The sequence below is a fragment of the Myotis lucifugus genome, unplaced genomic scaffold (assembly GCF_000147115.1).
Source record: "Myotis lucifugus unplaced genomic scaffold, Myoluc2.0 scaffold_128, whole genome shotgun sequence".
In the NCBI taxonomy this organism is placed as follows: Eukaryota; Metazoa; Chordata; class Mammalia; order Chiroptera; family Vespertilionidae; genus Myotis; species Myotis lucifugus.
The window spans coordinates 3,754,251-3,768,701 of record NW_005871176.1 but is presented as its reverse complement, the minus strand read 5'-3'; the positions used below and the strand labels follow the sequence as shown (position 1 = coordinate 3,768,701).

At 51.5% G+C, this 14,451-nt stretch overlaps 1 protein-coding gene across 5 annotated transcripts in view; it reads left to right on the top strand.

Annotated features, from left to right (window-relative positions):
• Positions 1 to 14,451, top strand: part of IFNLR1 (interferon lambda receptor 1) — a 15,879-nt gene extending 1,428 nt beyond the window's left edge. Inside the window, exons 2-7 of one of the 5 annotated variants that reach the window (XM_023758359.1) lie at positions 2,603 to 2,726; positions 7,159 to 7,346; positions 8,728 to 8,837; positions 11,261 to 11,420; positions 11,753 to 11,886; positions 13,127 to 14,451. In XM_023758359.1, the coding sequence (XP_023614127.1) occupies positions 2,603 to 2,726; positions 7,159 to 7,346; positions 8,728 to 8,837; positions 11,261 to 11,420; positions 11,753 to 11,886; positions 13,127 to 13,855 (1,445 nt within the window). In that variant the 3' untranslated portion in view covers positions 13,856 to 14,451. Of the gene's footprint in view, positions 1 to 2,602; positions 2,727 to 2,749; positions 3,676 to 7,158; positions 7,347 to 8,130; positions 8,203 to 8,727; positions 8,871 to 11,260; positions 11,421 to 11,752; positions 11,887 to 13,126 lie in introns of those variants that run through there. The other 4 variants (XM_006094062.3, XM_023758361.1, XM_023758360.1 and 1 more) reach the window with 4 other exon arrangements.

Genomic DNA, 14,451 nt, shown 5'->3' with positions numbered 1-14,451 from the left:
GCACACCCACTACTGGGGATCGTGCCTGAACCCAGGCATGTACCCTGACCAGGAATCAAACCGTGACCTCCTGGTTTATAGGTCGATGCTCAATCACTGAGCCACACCGGCTGACTCCCAAGGGATTTTTAATTTATGCAACACAAACTGTGGTGTGATGAGTCTGGGAGAAGTTCAGCTAGATCCAGGTTCAAATCCTGGCTCCCCCACGAATTAGCTGTGCAGCCTCAAGCAAATGATTCACCATCTGTCTCCCAGCCTAGTGCCCCTCCACGAAAGGGAAATGACACCTACCCCATCAGGTGGTTTGTCCTCAGGATTGATTGAGGTTTGTGTATAAAATGCCAAACCCGTGTCTGGCAGCTGTTGAAAGCTCAAAAAAGGGTAGTTGCTCTAGCTGCTATTTCTCCACAGTGGCCAAGCTCAGACGTTGGCCTCCTGCCAGTCATCTGCTAGAAAATCCAGAAGCTGGGAGCAGTGGCAGCACCAGCATCCCAGTGATCCATTTCCGACTTGAGGACACAGGCACCCATATTGGGGCCTAAAAGGCCAGGGTTAGGGAGCCCAGCTGAGAGCCATCAGTAGAACTGGCCTGTCTCTCCCTAATGCCATTCTATAACCTGTTCTGTAATCTGTATGGATTTCTGTCGTGGCCCAGGTGGCACTTCAGGGCACTGAATTCTCCATGGGACCACAAGTGCCTGAAGGGCAGGGATGGAGTTGTATTCTTCTTTGAAACCTCTGGCACACAGTCGTCAATAGATATTGTTGACCAATAATGGCCCATTGATGTTGGAAGAATAAAGCTGAACAGGCCCCATGAGGAGGCTGTGTGGTCAAGAGCTCAGGCTTTGGAGTTGGCTAGGCCTCGATTTGGATTCTGACTCTACAGTTCATTAACTGAGGGACCTCAGTTTCCTCACCCATAATGGGATGATCACGATTAGTACCAAATGCCTAGGGGAGTGGGGAGGTTTGAAAGAGGAAGTGCAGGCAATGTAGTTAACATAGTGCCTGGCACATAGTTAGGACACAACACACATTAGCTGCTAGCATCACCACTTCTTAGAAATGTCCGGGAAGGCTCCCTGGAGGAAGTGACATTTGAATTGAGTCTTTAAAAGATTAGATGATGGCCCTGGCCAGTGTTCTCAGTGGTTACAGCATTGGCCCACACCCCAAAGGATTGCAGGTTTGATTCCTGGTCAAGGGCCCATACCTGTGTTGTAGGTTCCATCCCCAGCCCTGGTTGGGGCACATGTAGGTGGCAGCCAATCAATGTGTCTCTCTGTGTGTGTCTGTCTCCCTCTCTGTGTCTGTCTGTCTGTCTGTCTGTCTCTCTCTCTCTCTCTCTCTCTCTCTCTCTCTCTCTCTCTGTCTGTCTCTCCCTCCTTCCCTTCCACTCTCTCTAAAAATCAATAGAAAAAAATATCCTCAGGTGAGAATTAACAAAAATAGATAAATAAAAGATTAGATGCTGAATACCTGGCAGTCAAAGACACCTGGGTTCAGAGGCATCCCCAAGAATTCAGTGGTTCGAGAAGGTAGAGAAGGAGGATTGGCACAGCCTAAGAGCCTGTGGGGAAGAGGTCGGCTAGATGGCCAGACCAGGCCAAGCTGGGCAGGGCCCCATGTCCTATGATAAGGACTGTGGACTTTATTCTGCAGGCAAGGAAAGGGCACGGAACTGGGCAGTTGTGTAATCAGGTGCATGTGTCAGAAGAGGGTTATCAGTGGGAAGGAGGGGAAGAGTCACCGAGACAGTAATGCTTGCTGTTCGTGGCTGTTCCCAGAGCGTGCCCGGCATTCCTCAGGAACAGCAAAAGGCCAGTGTGGCTGGAGAAGAGGAAGCAAGGGGCAGAGGAGTGGCTCAGAGAGTCACATGATCTGACTTTCATTTGAACTTCTGCTGTTGTGTGGAGACAAGGTTGGAAGCTGGGAGACCAGGTAGAAGGTCTTCAGAATAATCCAAGTTATCACAGTACTAGAGGCCCGGTGCACGAAATTCGAGCATGGATAGGGCCGGCCTGGGCCTTCCTTCCCCTGGCTGCCATCTGCTGGCCGGGGCCTTCATTCAATCCGCGCTGCCCCCTGGTGGTCAGCACACGTCCAAGCAAGCGGTCGAACTCCCAAGGATATAATTTGCATATTAGCCTTTTATTATATAGGATTTATTCAGATATTCATTGTGCATCTACTATGTGCAGGGACCATTGTAGGCGGGCTCTGGGGACGTGGCTGAGAACCAGACAGAGCCCCCGCTCATTGAGACCCTGGGGCTGTTCCCTCCTGTGGTCCAGGAGACCCAGAAGGTCCTGCTCTGTGGTCTGCTGGAACCGTCAGGTGTCAGAGTGGGCAGGAGCTTCCTCTGAGGGACAGGTGGGCTGCTAGGCCTGGGGAGGGCACGAGACTGCAATACAGCCATTCTGGTGTGACTGTCACAGGGATCCTGATCCCCAGCCTCCACCATGTCCCCCACGCTTCAGCCACCCAGAGGCTCCTGGTTCCTCAAACTGCCTGCCATGCCACTCTTCAGCTCCGAAAGGCCCAAGTCAAGATGAGCCAGGAGCTCCAGGCTTCATGGCCTCTTTCTCCCCGACAGGGAGGCCCCATCTGGCCCCTCCCCAGAACGTGACGCTGCTCTCCCGGAACTTCGGTGTGTACCTCACTTGGCTCCCAGGGCCCGGCAACCCCCAGAACGTGACCTATCGTGTGGCCTATCAGAGGTAAAGGGGAGCCTCCGGGCTGGTGGCTGGGAGGCTGAGGAGGTGGCAGGGGTGGGAGGGGCCTCTTGGGAAAGCTGCTTTCCGTGTGGGCAGCATTTGCCGGCTCTCTGGGTCCCTGGGGAGATGGCACGTGGCAGGTGCTTGGAGAGGGCACTTGATAAAGGTCTGGAGGTGGGAATGGTGCTGAGTGGAGAACAGTGCACAGGTGATAGGCCTGCCAGGGGTGAGGGTGGATCTTTGAGAAAAGTCGGAGCAGGGCTTGGGTGGAGCCATGAGGGCCAGCGATGGAATTCGTGGGGGCCTGGATTCAGGGCTTGGGGTTGTTCGGGCAGATGAGGGAGGGCAAGTGGGTCTCCTGCAGAGCCCGTGCTGGGCATCAGTAGATGATCACCCTTTTCCCCACGGAACCTGCACGCAGCCTCCTTGCCGGCGTCCTTCCCAACTTGGCAGGCCAGGCAGCCACTACCCACCCAGAGGTACCTGAAAATGCCAACGGCTTCACCTTCTCTGCACACACACGGGAATCATGGGAGGGTCTCTAGTGGGAGAGTAAGCTGATAAAGCACACGCTCAGGAGGATGGATCTAGAATCAGTGAGGAGGAGGACGCAGGAAGGGGAGCAAGCTGCCCTGGACTCAGGACCCCTTCCGCCTGCCGGGCTGAGCCTCGCATGAGTATTTCGCTTCTTCCTCCCAGTATCACCAGGCAGGCGCTGGGCTTCCCCATTGTAGTGGTGAGGAAGCTGGCGATGGAGCCAGAAGAAAATCCCAATCCTGTCTGACCCCAGAGTTTGTGCTCTTCCTATTCCGTCGCCATCCCTCTACCCATAGCACCCAGGCGGGAGTGACAGGGGCCTGGCTTGGAGGACAGGCTGCAAGAGAGCTTTCAAAAGAAGGAACTGTGTCGAACTGTATCAGGAGGCAGAGAGCACCTCACATGTACTGTGTGTGTGTGTGTGTGTGTGTGTGTGTGTGTGTGTGTGTGCTGTTAGGTCCGCCCTGAGGCAATGCATTACCGTATTTAATCTCGCACGGTCCTTTGAGGAAGGAGGCAGTGGCTCCCCTCTGCAGTTGAGGAGACTGAGGCACCATGAGTGCCTTTTGCTCAGGGTCACACGGCTGGAAATAGTGGGGCAGGATACATGGATTAAAGAGCTCCAAGGCCACCCTCTGGACCTTTACAATAGTGTCCTTCTCGTTTACACTGTTTAAACACCTGCGAGAATTGCAAAATGGTACTATTCTAATGGTACTATTTTTTATTTTGTAGTGGGAATTATTTTATAAAGAGATGCTTTCTTTATAGTATTTGCTCTTCAGAGGTACTTTTCAAATCGGCAAGAACAGGATCCATGCTTGATTTTTTCCCCCCTTTTATTTGCCAGTTTTCAAGATAATGATTTGGTTCTCTGTCACCTCCCAAATGGTGATTGATTCATTTATCTTTTTATTATTATTATGAACTCAAGTATTTGAAGGTGTCCGATGGTTTCAATCTGTTGCAACTTATTCTCCTCGGTGAAGCTGGAATTGTCCCGTCTTTGGCCAGCGAACGGCTCTTCAAGTCGGCTCCTGAGTCCTTTGGACTTGACCCAGTTGACTTTGACATCTTTTATCGTTATGACAAGATGTTCCAGGCTCGTTTGCACAATTCCTAACCTAAAGCCTGAAATCAGTCACAACCAAGCCCTCTTTATCAAAAGATTTTCAGCCCCACTCTTGGTATTCTCTCCAGAATGTGCTTTCTCGCTTCCTGCAACCTGCATACGCTGAGAATTTTTCAAATCTTCAATTTTTAACAGTTTCTTCTATTTATGGCTCTTCTCTCTCCTCATTTTACTCTAAGCAGAAAGGAGAAACCAGATTACATCTCTAACACTTTACATTGAAATCTCCTCAGCTAAATACCCAAGTTCATCACTTTTAACTTCTACTTTCCGAAAAACACTAGAACGAGATTCAACCATGCTCTTTGCCTCTCTCTCTCTCTCTTTTTGTTTTTTCTACATGGGGATTTCTACAGGCTTTTGATCCAAACTAGTTATTTATAAAAAGACATGTAAGGGACAGTGGGGAAATCTGAACCCAGACTGAATACTGACATTATGGAATGTTTAGTAATTTTCATAGGTGGATGACAGTTCTGTGGTTTGCAATTCTTTGCCTCTTTATACCAAGGATCACCTTCCCTTCAGTTTCCAATAAGACGTTCCTCCTTCCCACCTGAGATCTCCCCAGAATCACCTGGAACATCCACATTCCTACCAACAGTCTTTTCAAGGCAGTCTTGGCTTTTTCCAATGTGCACCTCAAAACTCTTCCAGCCTCTACCCATGACCCAATTGCAAAACCACTTCCACATTTTTCACTATTTGTTACATTAGCACCCCACTATGGTACCGAAATCTGAGTGCGTTTAACTTAGTTTGCTGGGGCTGCCATAACAAAATATCATAAACTGGGGTGAGGGTGAGGCTTAAACAACAGAAATTCGGAAATTCGTGTCTCACAGTTCCGGAGGCTGGCAGTCCAAGATCAAGATGCTGGTGTGTCTGCTTTCTCCTGAGGCCTCTCTCCTCGGCTTGCAGGTGGCCACCTCCCCACCTGGCCTTTCCTCTGTGTGCAAGCATCCCTGAGGCCCCTCCCTCTTCGTTTAAGAATACCAGTCTTCCTGACTTAGGACCCCAACCTTATGAACCAATTTAACATTAATACCATCTTTAAAGGGCCTATTTCCAAATACAGTAGCCTCACCTTATTTGTGGTTTTGCTTTCTGGTGGTTATTTAATGGAAAATTCCAAAAATAAACAATTCCTAAGTGTTCAATAGCATGCCATTCTGAGGAGCGTGATGAAATCTGGCACCATCCCACTCCATTCCAGGACATGAATCACCCCCTGATCCAGCATCTCCATGCTGTATACGCTACCCACCTCTTAATCACTTAGTGACCATCACAATTATCAGTTTGGTTATCAGAGCTAGAGAGACCACATTCACATAACTTTTATTATCATGTATTGTTATAGTTGTCTTACTTTATTACTAGTTATTGTTACTCTCTTACTGTTCCTAATTTGTAAGTTAAACTTTATCAAAGATATGTATGTATAGGAAAAAAGACATACATAGGGTTTGATACTATCAGCAGTTTCAGGCATCTACTGGGGGTCTTGGAACATATCCCCCTCAGATAAGGGGGGACTACTATATAGGCACGTTGTGGGTTAGGGCTTCAACAGTGTGGCTTAAGCAGTTTGTTCAGTTTGTTCGATACATGTTCATTAGACCAACTTCCATAATTATTTTGTTCAGTTTTTTCTATTTTTTCATTATCTTTGTTCAATTGTTAATTACTGAGTTAGTTGTATTAAATTTTTTTTCTCATTATAATTATGGGTTTTCTGTTTCTTCCTGTAGTTTGTCTATTTTTGCTCCACAATATATCCTGAATTAACCCCTTCTCGCCAAGTCTACCACCATTCAGTGATCTCTCGGATCAGGGCTGCAGCCTCCTCGCTGGCGTACCAGTAATCTTCTAAAAGCATAAATTAGATCAGTCCCCTATTCAGAACTTTCCCGTGGCTTCCGATCACACTTGCAATAAAATCCAGACTCCTTACCAAGACGGCGAGGCCACCTGCTCTGCCCAGCCCCCTCTCCACCCTCCTCCCCAGTCTGTGCACAGCTTCCTCCTCCCTGGTCCACTGGGTTTCGGCCACGCTGGCCTCCTTGCTCTTGTCTGGATCCTTCCTATCGCAGGGCATTTACTTTTGCTGACCCTTCCCCGGGCCTTCACCTGATGCCCTTCCTGTTGTTGTGGCCTCAGCTGTTCTGAGCCACCTTTAGAAAGCAGCCACTCCCACGTGACCCTGTTGTCACTGCCTTTACCAGGATTTATCTTGTTAATGTGATGGGGATCTCTCATCTCCTCCCACCAGCGTTTGTTCCCGAGGGCCTTGTCTGTCATGCACTGCTCCTTCCCCAGGAAGAATGCCCGGAGCTCAGGTCCCTTCTGTGGACCTCAGCGTTCTCAGGAGGTTGGAGTCGTGGGCCTGCGTGTCCCCCTCTGACATCCACACAGCCCCCAGCAGGTGCCTGGCACACGGCAGGTGGTCGGTCCATAAGTGCCTGAACGAATAAACGTGGAAAATTGTTACTGGTACAGCAATAGCAGCCACCATGACACACGACGGGAGGAGCCTGGGGCTCGGGGCTGTTGCCTGCACAGGGGCCCAGAGCTGGTGAGGGCCGGAGCCACAGTCCCCACCCACGTGTGTCTCTCCAGAGCCTGAGCTGGAGAGATGGACAGACGGAGGACAGATGGGTGGATGCATGGGTGAGAGATGAGTGATCACTTGTTCTGTAAGTCCCCGGGTCCCAGGCAGGTGAGTCCATGGCCCAATGCTCCCCTGTCTGTTTCCTCCCTCAGCTTCCTAGCAGCCCCTGAACGGTGGCGAAAAGTGGAAAAGTGTGCAAGAACCAAGGAGCTGACGTGTTCTCTGATGTGCCTGGAGAAGCAGGACCTGTTCAACAAGTTCAAAGGCCGTGTGCGGGCGGTCTCTCCCAGCGCCAAGTCCCCCTGGGTGGAGTCCAAGTACCTGGAGTACCTTTTTGAAGGTAGGTCTGTGGGTAAGGGACTGAGTGGAAGGTTCTCTGTCCAAGAACTTGGCTCAGTGCCACTGCTGTGCAACCGTCTGTCTCCCACTTCCCCGACGCAGAGAGCATGTCCTGTCGGGCAGCGCCCTGGCCGCGGCCCGGGTCCAAGCAGCCTGATTTCATGGCAGGGGGTTAGGGGAGTACCACGACGCCACAGTTCAGCTGGTACCTCCTACTATGATATTTATGATCTTCTATGGAGCACAGCCTTGATCATGAACCATACAGGCATTTATTATACTAGAAGGAAGCAAGTGTGGATAGAGAGAGGGAGGACAGGAAGGAAAGGCAGATGGGTGCATCAGTGGTTAGCACAGAAGCAAGGCTGGAAGGAAGGGGAGGGAGAGGAGAAGTGAACAAACGAAGGAAGGAAAATCAAGAAGGAAAGATATAGGGGGAGGAAAGAAGGATGGATGGGTGAGTGGAAAAGTAGGCTGATTGGCTAGAAAGGATGGATGGGAAGGAAGGAATGTTGGCTGGGAAGGAAAGATGTGGAGGCAGGTGCAGGGGCTGTTCTGCTAGAACAGTGGTTCTCAACCTAGACTGCACATAAGATTCCCAGGTGATTCTAATGTGCAGCCAAGGTTGAGAACCACTGAGCTAGAAGAACGATGGATGAACCACTGAATGGTTAGATAGATAGAAATGGAGGGAACGATTCAGAGAGGCGATGGCCTTTTTTTTTAAAGTTACTTTTTTGCCTCCTCCTCCCTGAAGCACTCCTGATTTTCCTTCAGCACACCCGAAGCCCGAATGACCCTACCTGCCCTGTTCTGCCCTCCGCTGTGGCCCTGGTCACTTTCTCTCTTCAGTTTTGGTAGTTTTCATATTTCATTTCCCCCTCATTTCTTTCAGTTCCTGCAGGGCAGGATCCATGGAGGCCTCATCTCCCTATTACCCTCAGCTCCTTGCCCAGAGCATAGTACATAGTCACTATACCTAGACTCTGACCTGCAGCACTGTGAGATAATGGATGTGGGTTGTTTTAAGCCACTAAGTGTGTGGTGCTGTGTTAGAGCAGCCATAGGAAACTGATACGCAAGGGCCGGATTCTGGCAAGCTAGTGGGTATGTGAGGGTACAAGGGACAACATGAATAAAGGCAGGTTAACTGAGCTTGGCCTGGTCATTTCACCTCTCTAAGCCTCAGTTTCCCCTTCTTTAAAATGGGACTCATGCTATCCCCTCCGGGGCTTAAATAAAATGGCCCGGAGGCTCCTGATTCCCGGTTCCCCTTTCCAGGACAGCTCTCGGGCTGGGCGAGGAGCAGGCTCACCTGGAGGGGGGCAGTGGGCGCACCGTGGCCCCAGAGGGTACTGACAAGTCCTGTTCTGTTTCTGCAGTGGAGCCAGCCCCACCCGTCCTGGTAGTCACTCAGACAGAGGAGGTCCTGAAGGTCAATGCTACCTACCAGCTGCCCCCCTGCATGCCCCCATCGGATCTGAAGTATGAGGTGGATTTCTGGAAGGAGGGGACTGGGAACAAGGTGGGAAGCCCCTTTCCTGCCCCCTACTTGTGCCCCCTTCCTCCCTGGCCCTACCAAACCTCGGTGTCCTCACCCTCCCAGCCTCCTACCTGCACACCTCCTCCAGGAAGCCTTCCTACGTACCCTCACCTTGGCATATCCCTGCCCTTCTCCACCTAAGAGGCCAAGTACAGGGCATCCTGTCCCTGTGCCTTATAGGTGCTAACAGCACAGGCATTTTCTAACTAATATATTTTTTAAATTATGAAACCTGTTGGGGTTTGTTTTTGTTTTTTTTACAATAAAATCTGATTGAACTATGGTGAGCTACAGGAGGCCTGCTTGCCCAGTCACTGGATTCATTATAGAAAAGTCAGAAAATACACATGAGCTCTACAGGGAAAACCGAAAGTATCAGAGATGACCACAAATAAGTCTTTGGTATCTATCCAGTTTCAGACTTGTTTTCTGTGGGTGCACGTGTGTCTGTCTGTCTGTCTGTATTTATTTATGGCAGGGTCGGCAAACTTTTTTTGTAAAGGGCCAGATCTAAACATTTGTGGCTTTGCAGACCCTGTAGCCCAGCGGTCGTCAACCTTTCGGACCTCGCGGACCACCAGTTGGCGACCGCTGCTATAGTCTGTCACCGCTACGTGGCTCTGCATCTGTAACTACACAAAAGGAACCAGAGACAATATGTAAATGCACAGGCTTAGGTGGTTTCCAGTGTAACTTTTTAAAAAGCTGGCAGCCAGGTCTGCCCACAGGCTGTATAGTTGACTGACTCCATCCTTACTCAGTTTTTCTTTCACTGAACCAACAGTCACACTCCTGGCCTCCTGCGTCCTCTGGTTCCCAGGATGTACTCCACTTGATGTGGTCCATGCCTTCAAGAACCTTACAAATACCCTAGACCAGTGGCCGGCAAACCGCGGCTCGCGAGCCACATGCGGCTCTTTGGCCCCTTGAGTGTGGCTCTTCCACAAAATACCACGTGCGGGCGCGCACGTACAGTGCGATTGAAACTTCGTGGGCCCTGCGCAGAAGTCGGTTATCGGAAAGGAGATAGACGAAACAAGTATACAAGACGAGTGTGGATGGGAGAGTTGGAAGGGGTCGACCTCAGCGAACGTACCTCAATCAGATTGAGGACGTTTTTAGCATAGACCAGCTTAGGAATAACCTAATTAAGTTAATAACAATGTACCTACCTATATAGTTTAAGTTTAAAAAATTTGGCTCTCAAAAGAAATTTCAATCGTTGTACTGTTGATATTTGGCTCTGTTGACTAATGAGTTTGCCGACCACTGCCCTAGACCAGTGCTCTCCAATAGAAATGTAATGCAGCCCTGGCCGGTGTGGCTCAGGTGGTTGGGCATCATCCCGTGCACCAAAAGGTCGCCAGTTCAATTCCTGTCAGGCCACATGTCTGGATTATGGGCTCTATCCCTGGTAGAGGGTGTGCAGGAGGCAGCCCATAGATGTTCCACTCTCGCATTGATGTCTCTCTCTCTCTCTCTCTCTCTCTCTCTCTCTCTCTTCCTCTCCCTCTCCCCTATCTCAAAAATCAATAAAAATATTTTTTTAAAAGAAATGTAATGCAAGCCTAATGTGTAATTTTAAATGTTCCTTGTTAAACTAAATAAAAAGAAACAGGTGAATTTAATTTTCATAATATACTTTAATTCATCCAATAGAATGTTATCGTTTCAACATGTAATTAATATAAAAGTTATTGAGATACAGTGGGGCCTTGACTTACGAGTGTCCCGACTAACGAGTTTTTTGAGATACCAGCTGTCTCTTGGCCGATTTTTTGCATTGAGTTGATAGAGTAATTTGAGTTAACGAGCTCCTTAACGAGCTCGGTCTCAGAACGAATTAAACTCGTAAGTCAAGGCCCCACTGTATTTGACATTCTTCTTCTCTTAGTCTTGGAAAGCCGATGTGTATTTTATACTCAGAGTCCATCCCAGTTTGGACTGGCCACACTTCAGGTGCTCAGGAGCCACATGTGGCCAGTGGCTACTGCAGTGGATGGGCACTCAAGAGTTTTCTGTGTCTGTGATGGCAGAATGATGCCCCCTAAATAAGTTGGGATGCCCTTGGGGCAGGAAGTCTGAGGGATATGCCCCTCAAAGTGAAGGCCAGCAGTCCCTGGGCAGGGGGCTGGGGCTCGGGGGCAGGGAGTGACCCTGAATGGCAGGGGTGCTTTTGAACCCAGACCATCTCTACCTCAAAACTCAGCAGAAAAGAAGCCAGATAGTTCTGGGAAGTGCTTCTTGAACACTTGAACTTGATTGCAGGAAAAGAAGTTGCAGGATCCCAGCTGCCAACCCCACCCCATCCTGGCTGTGCAGAGCCGGTTCCCACAACAGGTCTGCTCACCTCTGCTTCTTTCTCCAAACAGACACGATTTCCAGCCACTTCCCATGGCCAGCCAGTCCAGATCCCCCTCCAGGCGGATGCCAGTGGATACCACTGCCTCAGCGCCAGAACCATCTACACCTGCGGTGACCCTAAATACAGCGAGTTCTCCAAGCCCACCTGCTTCTCCCTGGGGACCCCAGGTGGGTGCAACGTGGTACAGCCTCGAGGACTTTCCCTGAGCGTCAGGATCTTCATAATGTGGTGGTTAGGAGCATGTGTCTAGAGACAGGCTCACCTCGATTAAAACCCCGGCCCTACCACACTCACTGTGTGTCTTTGGGCAGCTTCCCTAACCTCTCTGAATCTTGGTTTCTGCAATTGGGAGCATGGGTTTATTCTTATGAGGACTGAGACTAGGATGAGGTATGAAAAAATAAATAAATAGGATTGTGTATGTACGTGAAGCCCCCAGGATGGATGCAGTCAGTAAACCGGAGCCGTTGTTGCTTCTTCATTCTGATTATTTTCCTAGGAGTCCACTGGGCATTCCTGGTGCTGCTACCACTTCTGCTGCCGCTGCTGTTGGTTACTGCCACGGGCTGTGTGATCTGGAGGAGCTTCAGAGGGAACCCCTGGTTTCAGCGGGCAAAGATGCCACAGGCTCTGGTACGGCACATCTGGGGATGTGCACCTGAGGGGGAGGGTTGTTGAAGAGCAAGGGAGTGGGGCTAGACTTAGCGGTAGTTCAGACGGATGAGCAAGGTGGCCCAGACTGCAGAACATCCTTCCTTTGCATCTAAATTTCCACTATTAGTAATTCATTCCTTTGGCACCAAATTCAAATACCTGGGAGGGAGAAGTGCCTACAGTCCCTGTGAGTTAAGTAATTGCATCTCTGCTCAGGATTTGTCAGGTGCCAAGAGCAGAACCCCCAGCCTTGAGATTCAGGAGAGATGCCCAAAAAGGGGGGGGGAGGTGTCAAAAGGGCAAGACTTAGAAGGGTCCCAACACCTAGTTCACAGTCTACCCCAGGTGGGTCTGGCCCAGGCCGACCCTGGAGTCCCCTCACTGTCTGCTGGCTCACTCCCTTTGCATGTGGAGGCCACGGAGGCAGGGGAAGCCTGGAGAGGTCAGGTGGGTCGGACTCATGGGGGAAACTGGGCCATAGCTGAGGCTCAGTGGGCACTGGGCTGGTGGGAGCTTTGAGGATGAATTCTGAGTGTCCCTACCATGTGGGAGAGACTATTTTTTTAATCCTCACCTGAGGAATAAGGATATTTTCCTATTGATTTTTAGAGAGAGTGGAAGGGAGGGAGTAGGGAGAAAGAGAGAGACAGCAACATCGATGTGAGAGAGACACATCAATTGGTTGCCTCCCACATGTGCCCTGACTAGGGGTGGGGATCGAACCTGCAACCCAGGTACGTGCCCTCACCAGGAATTGCACCTGCAACTCTCCGGTGTGCAAGCCAATGCTCTAACCACTGAGCCATGCCGACCGGAGCAGGGAGGGAGTATTTCTAAAGTTCCTTCCAGCAGCTAGCACCTGCGTCTTGGGGGCTGTCTCTCGCCTCTGGTGTCTACTCAGCCCATGCACGTGGCTGGCTGCAAGTGCCAGGGAGGTGGCACTGCCTCCACCCCTCCCACCCTCACCTCATGGCACTGCACTGGCTGCCTGAGTCCCAGCAGGGTTAAGCTGCAGCTGCCTTAGATGTCACTTGCCTGATAACACCCATCGTTATCCCACCCCTGTCTCTCATGTTCACTCCCTGTTGGCCTTTCCTGGGATCTCTTCCCAGAGAAACAATGTCCATGGGCATCCTTGTCTCAGGGTCCATCCCGGTTAGAGCAGTCATGCTTCGGGAAAGCCTGACCTTCTGCTCTTGTCTCCCCTCCCCCAAATCAGGACTTTTCTGGACACAGATACCCCGTGGCAACCTTTCAGCCCAGTGGCCCAGAGTCACTGGAGGACTTGACCCTCTGTCCCCAAAAGGAGCTGACCAGAAGGGTCAGACTGACCCCTAGAGTCAGGGCCCCAGCCACCATTCAGGCCGGATCAGAGGACGACGATGACGAGGAGGACGACGCAGACGCCAATGTCACCGTCCAGCCCTACATTGTGCCCCGTGGTTTCCTGGAGCAGGAGCCCCAGACCCCCGGGCACTCGGAGGCAGGGGTCCAGGTCGAAGGCTGTCCTGCTTGCGATGCTTCAGACGGAAGCTGGGCCAGCACTGGCGGCTCCTCCCTCCTGGAGGAGGCCGGGTCCTCTGGCTATTTGGCCAAGAAGGGGCCAGACCGAGGGCTGGGTAGGAGCAGGTGTCCGGAGCCTCTCCCAGTCCCCGAATTCTCCAAGGACTTGGGTTCCCTGGAAGAGCTCCAGAGAAACAGCATCTCCTGGGCCAGCTGGGGCTCCTCACCGAGGCCGGATCTGGTCCCCGGGGAGCCTCCAGTTTCTCTTCGGACACTGACCGTCGCCTGGGACAGCAATGCCGAGGAGGAGGAGGAGGAGGAGGAGGAGGAAGAGGATGGAGAGGAATCAGAAACTGAGGACAGTGGTGCTGGAAGCTGGGGGGCCAACAGCCTCCAGAGGACTGGAGCCAGGAGTAGGACGCTGGGGCATTACATGGCCAGGTGAGCTTCCTGCCAAATCCGGTGCTACTGAGCTTCCCAGGGGCCCAAGACGCCACAGAGACTTGAGGCCTGGGAGCATGGTCCTGGGGCAGCCATGGTTCTTGCAGCGCTTCCAGAACCCCAGCTAGAGGCTGTCAGTCGGCTTGAGCAGTAAGACCCACCCCATCCTGTGGCCCACCCGCCCTGGGCTGAGCCACAAGAGGACTAGAGAAAAGGATGGGCTCAGGTCAGGTCACCCCACTGTCTCTGGACAACACGAAACAGGTGAGACCAGGTCACTGGCATCAGGGCTGACACCACCAGGGCCATCTGGGCTCGAAGAGGACATTCGGAGGCTCGGCTGTGTCAGAGCCTCCTGCCTTCCTCCCCAAGGCTTGGCCTCCTGACTCATGAGTCCCCCCGGGGCGGGCCCCCAAGAGGAAAAGTCTAGTTAGCAGAGGGTGCTGGAGGGGAAGGGAAAGGGCGGCCGTCATTCACATCCCAGGCTCCAGCTGGGGAGAATGCTCTAGGCTTACCGTCAGGCAGACCAGGGTCCAGATCCCGGTTCTGCCACTTCCTGATTGTGTGACCTTGAGTAAGCCGCTCTTCTCCTGGGTTCCT